The sequence below is a fragment of the Poecilia reticulata genome, linkage group LG8 (genome assembly GCF_000633615.1).
Source record: "Poecilia reticulata strain Guanapo linkage group LG8, Guppy_female_1.0+MT, whole genome shotgun sequence".
Taxonomy (NCBI): Eukaryota; Metazoa; Chordata; class Actinopteri; order Cyprinodontiformes; family Poeciliidae; genus Poecilia; species Poecilia reticulata.
Window position 1 is genome coordinate 22,284,248 of NC_024338.1, and position 8,854 is coordinate 22,293,101.

Here is an 8,854-nt window from a genome sequence, read left to right on the forward strand (position 1 = left end):
AAGAAATGAGAGATTTGACTGAAAGAGCCTCAAAAAGGTTTGATCAAGTCCAGAAACAAAGAAACAAACTGAAGCTACAGATTGAAGGTAGGTTACAACTTTATTTATTTTTAATAAGCTACAGTATTCCTTATCTTGTAGATGTTCATGGGTCATTGCATCAGGTTAACCAGAGTTTGGCAGATTAAAGTTATTTAGTTAGAATATATTTTAAAGAACTGCAAACTAAGTAAACTATAAAAATGGCCAATCTACATAATGTCTGTCTACAAACTACGTACTAGTTTAAGTTCAGTCCCCTCAGCTGTGTTTAGTGGTTATGTGTGTTTTCGCCACTAAGGAGAGTTTACACAGAATGTGAGAAGACAATAAATCACTCAGTTGACCTCTGAAAAATGTTTCCCCCTCAGTTCTGAGATGAAGACTAAGTTTCTGACTGAAGAAATTTGTTTCTATAAAAAAATAGATTCAGCCAGCCCATGTTATTTCTGTGACATTTGATGGCACAGAAATGTAATGAAAACTAAAATTGGATAATTTTTTTTTACCTTTAAAGTTTTACTTTAGCAATGAATTAAAATTAAGCTGCAGCCATTTTGACATATGATCAGGGTTTTCATCTACCAGATGTTCTCTGGAGAACATTTGCTCTATATTTTTTAAATGATAGCTGCACAAAGGAAATTTTTTGCTGCACAAACCAGCACAATGTTTGACACCAATTTTGTTTGATTTCATAAATGTGGTGGGGCTAGTTGATCCTTTGACCTGTAAACTTTCATTAATATCTTCAAAGTCAATGCGGCACAAACAAAAATGTTGTTTCTTTTTATGTGTGACTGATGGCAGTCACACATAAACATGGTTATGTAAGCTGCAGCATTTTTGTGTAAGCAAATAGAAGAGGATAAAAGAAATAGAAAATAGAATCCATAACAGAGTTAAAATCAATACAATCTTCTTGTTGACTTAAATTGCATTTTCAAGGCAGCAGGTGGACTTTCATTTTCAACTTAAACCACCTTCAAATGTTTTACATTATAGTAAATTTGATCTAGAACTGAACAGCTAAAGGAAGTAAATGTTTCAGGATTAACATCTTTTGTGAGAACATCACATCTGACCCTCAACATAACATCATCACAGTTTCTCTTTGGGAAAATGTTTGAACATCATTTTAAGAAATGAAAAGTCAAATCAGACATAAGATCCAAAATAATTTTATTGTCTCTTGATAAAACACAAGTAGAACCCTCTGTTTCTTTCCAGGGAAAGTTTTCAGAAACAGAAAACCAACATAGAGTTAGAGAAATTAAATCAAGAACTGTATAACACATTTTTTTGGCTTTCTTTTACAAAACCTTTGAAAGACACAACAGTTACCTAAAATGATCCAAATCCGATAGTTCAAGCAAAATATTAACCATTCTTTGTCTTTTCTCTCACAATCACCAATAACTAGCAGTTGTTTCAGCTTTGATTCTGTTGGATTCATCTATTTTCTATTGAGCAATCCTGCCCTAAATAAATTTATGTTGCAAACCTTTTTAAATTGGACAGACTGGATAATTTGCTGATTTTTTCTTCTTCTGTTTTATTGGTTTAGGTGGCAAAGTCCCTCCAAACCATTTAAGAATAGTGATGATTGGAGGATCATTTGCTGGCAAAAGCTCAACAGGAAACGCCATCCTGGGAAAAAATGCTTTTCATGTTAATAAAAATGGAAGAACAACCCAGAGTGAAATCAGTCATGGTGTGGTTGAAGGAAGGCGGCTCACAGTGGTCGATTCTCCTGGTTGGTTCTGCATCAACACCCTTCAGGAAACCAGTGAGATGGATAAACTGGAAATAGAGAACAGTGTGAATCTGTGTCCTCCAGGACCACATGCTGTGCTGCTGGTTATTCCTGTGATAATGAGCATTGATGAATCATATCTGAGATCTGTTCAGGAACACATGAGTCTGTTTAGAGAAGAAATCTGGAAACACACACTTGTTCTGTTTACATGTGGAGACTGGTTAGGAGTGAAGACTGTAGAGGAGCGAATAGAGAGTGAKGAAGKTCTGCAGTGGATAGTGAACAAGTGTGAGAACAGGTATCATGTCCTGAACAACAAGGACCAGAGTGATAARACTCAGGTAAAGGAACTACTGGAGAAGATTGAAGAGATGTGGGCAGGAAATGAAGATCCTTACTGTGAAGTGGAGCTGAACCGAGCAGCAGAGCTAGAAACCAAGAGAGAGACTGGAGACAAGATGGCCAGAAGGTTGAAGAAGATCAATGAGAGAAAATGTAGAGTCCTGAAAGAGTTGATTCAAGGTAAGAAATAAATAGGACATATTTTCCAATATAATCAAGAAATATGAATGTTTTAGTATAACATTACTGTTATGTTTGTTTATTTATATAGATGAGAGAAATCCAATCCCTGACATCAGGATTGTTCTTATTGGTCAGAAATGTTCAGGAAAAAGTATAGCAGGAAACATGATTCTGTTCAAGGATCAATTTAATAAAACTTTTGATAGAGCTTGGTTGAAAAAGGTAACACAAACACCCAAACTGTAGTTGTCCAGTGAGTAAAGTACATCCAAAAATTTTTTTATTTTTTATTTTTATTTGATTTTTATAATTTCAGACCTACCAAGATCATAGAGAAATGTCAACATGTGTGAAACATGAAGGAAACTTTGATGGAGTAAAAGTCTCAGTTGTTGAAACTCCAGGCTGGTTCTCAGACCCAACACCACCTGACTGGATCAAAGATGAAGTTCTCCACAGTGTCTCCATGTGTTCTCCTGGACCTCATGTTTTTCTCCTGCTTGTTCCCATCMTCAGATCTTTCACAGAGAAAGATCTCAAAGCTCTGGTGGAGATCTTGAAGCCATTAACAGAGAGAGTGTGGAGACACTGCATGGTGCTGTTTACCTGGGGAGACTGGATCAACGACATCCCTGTAGAGAATTACATTGTCAGAGAGGGAAAGGAGCTCCAGGAGCTTCTGGAGAAATGTGGGGACAGATACCATGTTCTAAACCCCAAACATTCTGATTATTCTGTACAAGTCAAAGAGCTTTTTCAAAAAATTGATATGGTAAAACAAAACACGGAATTCTTCACAATTAAAGCTGAAGAAAATAAACTACAAATTCTACCGTGGCAAGCAAAGCAGATGGAAAAAGAACAGAAAAGAAGAGAACAGGGGCTGATACAGCGAATGATGAAAGCTTTAGCAAAGGAACCAGAGGAACAAACAGTGCATCATGTGAGAACAGCAGACAGTAAAGATGACCGTGTCATTCCTGACAGTAAGTTTCATATAATGAATTTGTTTAGTTTACAGTATTTGTTCTCTTGATTAACACATCAATGTCTGTTTCAGTGAATGGAGATGTTGCCTCAGAATATGGGAGCATTTCAGAGAACAGGAGACGACGAGGACATGACAACGTTGCTGATTGGCTGACTAGCAGAGTGAGAGAGTCAGAGATCAGCTCTGGGATCAGCAGCATTTGTTCCTCAAACACTTATATAGAAAACTTTGATGAAAGTTCTGAAATTGATTAAAGTCAACCTGCACATTTAGGAAAAGAACAAAGTACTCACTTAAGGGTTTGTAAAACATATATATATGTACATGTCATATTGGAAGCTACTCACTTGACCCACATGCAGAACACTAACAGGAGATAGAGAAATTGGATAAATAGTTTATTTTTGAACAGATCAATGTTTGGTGTATTGTGTGATTTAGTCCTGGGACCACTGGATCTGGATCACCTGCAATCTGAAGGCAGGGGAGATGAGAGGTAAATGGATTGTAGGAATGAAAAAAGTGAGTACTGGAACGGGCTTGCCGAGTGAGATGAGGTGAATCCACTAGGAGAGGAGAGGTTTGGATACTGGAGCCTGGGTTGCTTGTGAGAGAGGGAGGTGCAGTCCAGGTTCTGATGGTGAAAGGAATTTCTGAAGATGCTGATGAAGGTACACAGCAAAATTCAGAAATGTCAGATTTCCAGTGAAAGTGTGGAATGTTAAGAATACAGCATTAATTCAACAACACGCATGTTGGTGAGTGTTAAGATTCCCTAAAGTGTTCCACAGGGTTAGTCCAGAACAGTGTTGATTTCTAACTCAACACTCAGTCTGCTATTGATTTAGATAGCTTATAAAGTAGGGTGCCCCATTGTTGACTCATGGTTGCTAAAAACTTTACCAGACTGACTGATTTTAGTGACATAGTGGGTGTAAAATATTGAATAAAATGTTGTGCCACATGACTAGCTTTATTTTCACTCTTATATTTGACTTTATGACACACAAAACTACAAATTAATCATCCCTATTTTCTCCAGGTGCATTCTGGGTAAAGCTTGTCACCAACGTCATTATCAGTCACTTGGCAACAAATGGCAAACTAGCTAGAGCTACGGAACGTTAACATGTTTTTGAATTTGTGTTGTTTCATCATTAGTGACCAGTAGCCTCTTGTTTCTGTTCTTCTCTTGGTTTATTCATGTCAGATGGACTTCAAAATGACATAGTCGCTCTCTGTGGTGATGAAACTTGTTAGCTCCGCTGTTGCGGGCATGTGTATGTTGTAAAGTTAAATTATCATGAGCTTTATTATTTGGGCCCGGTCAATAGCCCCGCCCCCCGGGCCACGCCGACTTGTTCCGTTACTGCGTCACATGTTTGCCTGAGGAACAGAGGCAGCAGTATGGCGTCTTGTCTGGAGCTTATTATAACTTGTTTTTCGTTAAAAACAAGAATATTTTGTTCAATTGGAGAACTTGAGAAACTCCAGGCTTCAAAACATACATAATAAACTCTTGTTCAAAATAACCTTTGGTCTCCCTTGTCTAGATAGAGAAGCACAGTAGCCCTGAAATTAAACAGGTCTCAGAAGGTAATAAAATTTCCCATACCGAGCAATTTGGAACTGGCTCTATTCATACAAAGAGAATAACATGCCTTGATCGCATAATTGCATAAATTAAAACAAAGGAAACACCATTTTGAATAAAAGTATGGGCCCCAGAGGAACAAATCAGATTTGCTATTTGCAGCCGCATGGCAATCTCTTGCCTTTTTCCTGTTTTTCTATTTCCTACTTCTCTCAGGTAAATTAATGTCTGTTTTAGTGTGTTTGAAGTGTCTGTGTGGTTGATGTGATTTTATACTATTAAATGTTGGAATAAACTCTGAATATGCATGCCATGGAGCTCTGATTGTTATCTCTGTGGCTTTTGTTTCCACGTATGGAATAATTGAATTTGGGAGCATAAGAGAATATAACGAACCAAAGTTAATTCTATTCTCTTAATAGGCTCCAGATACATTTTCAGCAGAGGTTCTTGGATGTGGATCTGATGATCTCGGGCAACAAAAGGGTATTCTCCTCGCCACCATGAAAGGAAATTTGCAAGGAGGTCAGAGGAAAGTTCAAGTTTGTAGGGAACACAAAACTAATCTCACAGGGGCTCAGAGTACCATAATTGGCTAACACTCAGGCGTTGGAGAACTGGGTGCCTGCTCCTCTCATGCTGGTGTTGATGAGGCCGATTACGCACAGAGCGCGGGAACCACCCTCCACCAGACAGCAACCTCATGGCTCCTCCTGGTAGAAAAAAAACAGCTCCCTACAAGGCTCCTGTACCCAACAGTATATATTTTAATAAGTACTTTTAACTGTTTGTAAAAAAAAAAAATAGGCATACTGACACTAGAAGAGTGCACAGCAAATTTGGAAGTGTTCAGTCAACTCCTACAGAGTTGAATTCCACACTTTGAACGTGTCTATATTGGTCCACTCTGTATGGTGTAGAAATTACACTTTTGAAAGTGTTATTGTGATATAGATGAATCAACACTCACAGTAGTTGAAATTAAACACACATCAGTGTTGACTTACCCAACACTAGTTTACTTACAGAAACCTACAAAAAAGAACAATAGAGCAATTAAACAGAGAAAGCATTTGTATTTTAAAGAAGACAGAAAAATGGCAAATAAAAAAATAATACTTACAATTTTAAGACATGGACTCGCCATGTCTGTGACATCATAAGAACTGATGATGATTGGGACCGGATGCCTGGGGTGGAAAAACATTTCTGGGTGTCTTCTTTGCCCATTTATGTTAGAAGTAGAAAAAAATAGTCAGCAATGTCATAGAATCAGTTGATGTTGGCATTAACTATGAAGTCGTTTTAAGTGTGGACTTAAGGAGACAAACTACCTTAAAATCTTTCCATCCATGATCTGAACACACTGATCCTTGCAGGGTAGCAAGGGGGCTGGTGGTGCCCATCTCCAGCAGCCATCAGATGAGAGGCAGGGTTCACCCTGGACAGGTCACCAGTCCATCACAGGGCCCTGAAAGCCAACAACAAATAAAATGTATAAAAGAGAAATACTAGATTAACAAGGGGAAAAATTCTGTCCAATTATCTTTAAACCAAACCATGTTTATTAAGCTCTTGGTGTTGGCAACACAACAGTTTTTGTGGCTGAAAATGTAGCTAGCTCCTCATTGAAAAAACAAAAACAAACTTACATCATGAAGACGATGTGAAGGTTCATCTTCAGAGCTAGTTGGTGATCTGGTGGAGTCAGAGCTTCTTCTGAGACAGGAAAGTCTTTAGGTTTCCTAACACCTGATCTCTCTGGCTTCATCTTTCATCTTCATTTGTTTAGACTGCAAACATATGTTGAAGATAAAAACATTGATGAACGAGTTAGAACAACAACCTCACAATATCAAAGTCTCTTTGTCTTATGGAGCTTAATTAAAACCAGGTTGTTTATGAATTAAAGTATAAGTCGCAACAAACAGCATCCATGAAATTATAACATGAAGCTGAATGATTGCTATAGTAATAATCATACAAGTCACAATAAAATTGATAAAATAATTATTTATTAAACCAATGTAAGTTATATATCTTTACTGCACTGTTTATAATTAAATGAAGATAATTGATAAGCAAACTTACCACCAGCTAGCAACACTTAGCAGCCTTCATCCCTCCGGGCTCCTTTTGTGACACACATTTCATTTCCATCGGTTGTTGTCCCGTTGTGTTGTCGTCTAACTCGGACTAGGACGTCACCAGCTTGAATTTACCAAAATTAGTAACTATTGTCAAGGCCCTCTCTACTTTTAAGAGAACATTATGCGAGTAAAAATGACGAATTTGAACAGCGTCTGTTATATTCCCTGCATTCCAAGTTTTTTCTTCTCTTTGTGGCGTTTTTTAAATAAATGAAAGTGTGCAATACCGTCTGGAGTGTAAACTGGAGCTAATGTCGTTCATTATAAGGTTTTGCATCACACATCTGAAAATGGAGTGGATACTTTCTTAAAAATTACAACATGATTATAATTTTTTTTTATTGTATGCAATTTTAATACATATTAAAAGATTATTAAGGCACTTAAAAATTCATACTTTTTAGGTACTTAAAAAGAATGCCTACATATTACATTGAAGGCACTAAAAGACATACTTCTGCACAAGTATTAATTAGTTTTATTTTGTAATCAGGTTGCTGCGTGTTGAAAAGCAACCAGCTCCCTCTTGAAAATGAGATCTGGATCTCAACTGGGTTCACCTTGTTAAATAAAGAAAATTAAGGCATACTTTATTAGCCTAAAATTTACACTGAAATGTAATTTAAAACATATTGAAAATAATAATCTGAAGTAGTGTTAAGTGAATTTTTAAAAATTTTATTTTGAGCATATACTATATTTAAAAATATACATAAAATACATTTTAAATATACTTGAACAAGTGTATATTTAGACTTGGGCAAATATATATTTTTCTCACTTAAAGTATGCTTTTATTTAATATATTAAAAGTGTATTTTGGTACAATTATGTTTAAGTGTGTTTAAAGTTCTAATTTCGAAATTGGTACAAGTGTATTTTTAGTATACTTTAGATATACTTATAGGTAGTACATTTAATACTTAGTATACTTAAAGTGTACTTTCACAAATTTAAGTATGTTTGAAATATACTAAAGTATACTTTTTTTCACCTGGGTTGCCACTGCACAGCTAGCTTTGCCAACATTACATAGCCTACCTAGATTTGAGCGTTCTTTCCAAGTGACGATACAAGTTGGACGTCAGGGCCGTGCAGAGACCACTAAAGGGGCAGGTGCTCAAAAAAAAAAGGCCACATCTAACTGCATTCTAGGACAGAATATTAACAAAGCCACACAACTGCCACACAACTGTCAGAGTTTAATAAACAATGATAAATTACAAAATTGTGAGATATACAATCAAAGCTAAGGAAAATCTCTATATAGATCATACAGCAATGCATATGTAAGATATTTTAGAAATTTCTTTCCGCAGGTCTATTTTGTTATAGGAAAGTATTGCAATATTCAATTTAGCAAGATATGTAAATCAGAGCTAGACCACCAGACATATTTTGTCTATACAGAATTACACTATCTGTTGTGGATAGGTGTAGCACGGGATCACGTGGTGTTATTAGTGATTGTAGATCACCTGTTGCTCAGCTGGTGACTTCAGTGAGTGGGTGATAGGGGAGGTCTACTTTTTTGCTGACCGCTATGTTTTGTCTTTGATCACTGTTTAATCCTACGGATCCGTTTTTATGCTGGTTTTGAACACTGTTTGCATTTTTGGATATTGACAATAAAATCATTGCAACTGCAGCTTGGATTTACTTTTTGATCAGCTAGCGCGTAAACAACCACTTCCCTACTCAGCCGCTCAGCGACTTTGTTTGGCTGTCGCTAATACTATCAAAAATATAAACAAGGGCACAATGCAACCTTTTAGTGGACAAAAGGTTGCATTTTG

At 36.7% G+C, this 8,854-nt stretch overlaps 2 protein-coding genes across 2 annotated transcripts in view; one reads left to right on the forward strand and one right to left on the reverse strand.

Annotated features, from left to right (window-relative positions):
- The first annotated feature begins 1,591 nt into the window (after positions 1–1,591).
- On the forward strand, positions 1,592–4,072 carry LOC103469331 (GTPase IMAP family member 8-like). The gene is made up of 4 exons (XM_017306209.1): positions 1,592–2,320; positions 2,412–2,545; positions 2,640–3,309; positions 3,384–4,072. The coding sequence occupies exons 1-4, from the start codon at positions 1,642–1,644 to the stop codon at positions 3,566–3,568; spliced, it is 1,668 nt and encodes a 555-aa protein (XP_017161698.1). The 5' UTR covers positions 1,592–1,641; the 3' UTR covers positions 3,569–4,072.
- LOC103469289 (protein Njmu-R1-like) overlaps positions 3,752–8,854 on the reverse strand; it is a 36,900-nt gene continuing 31,797 nt past the window's right edge. Inside the window, exons 10-11 of the mRNA XM_017306135.1 lie at positions 3,845–3,948; positions 3,752–3,788 (exon numbers count right to left, since the gene is read on the reverse strand). Of these exons, the coding sequence (XP_017161624.1) occupies positions 3,752–3,788; positions 3,845–3,948 (141 nt within the window). The remainder of the gene's footprint in view (positions 3,789–3,844; positions 3,949–8,854) is intronic.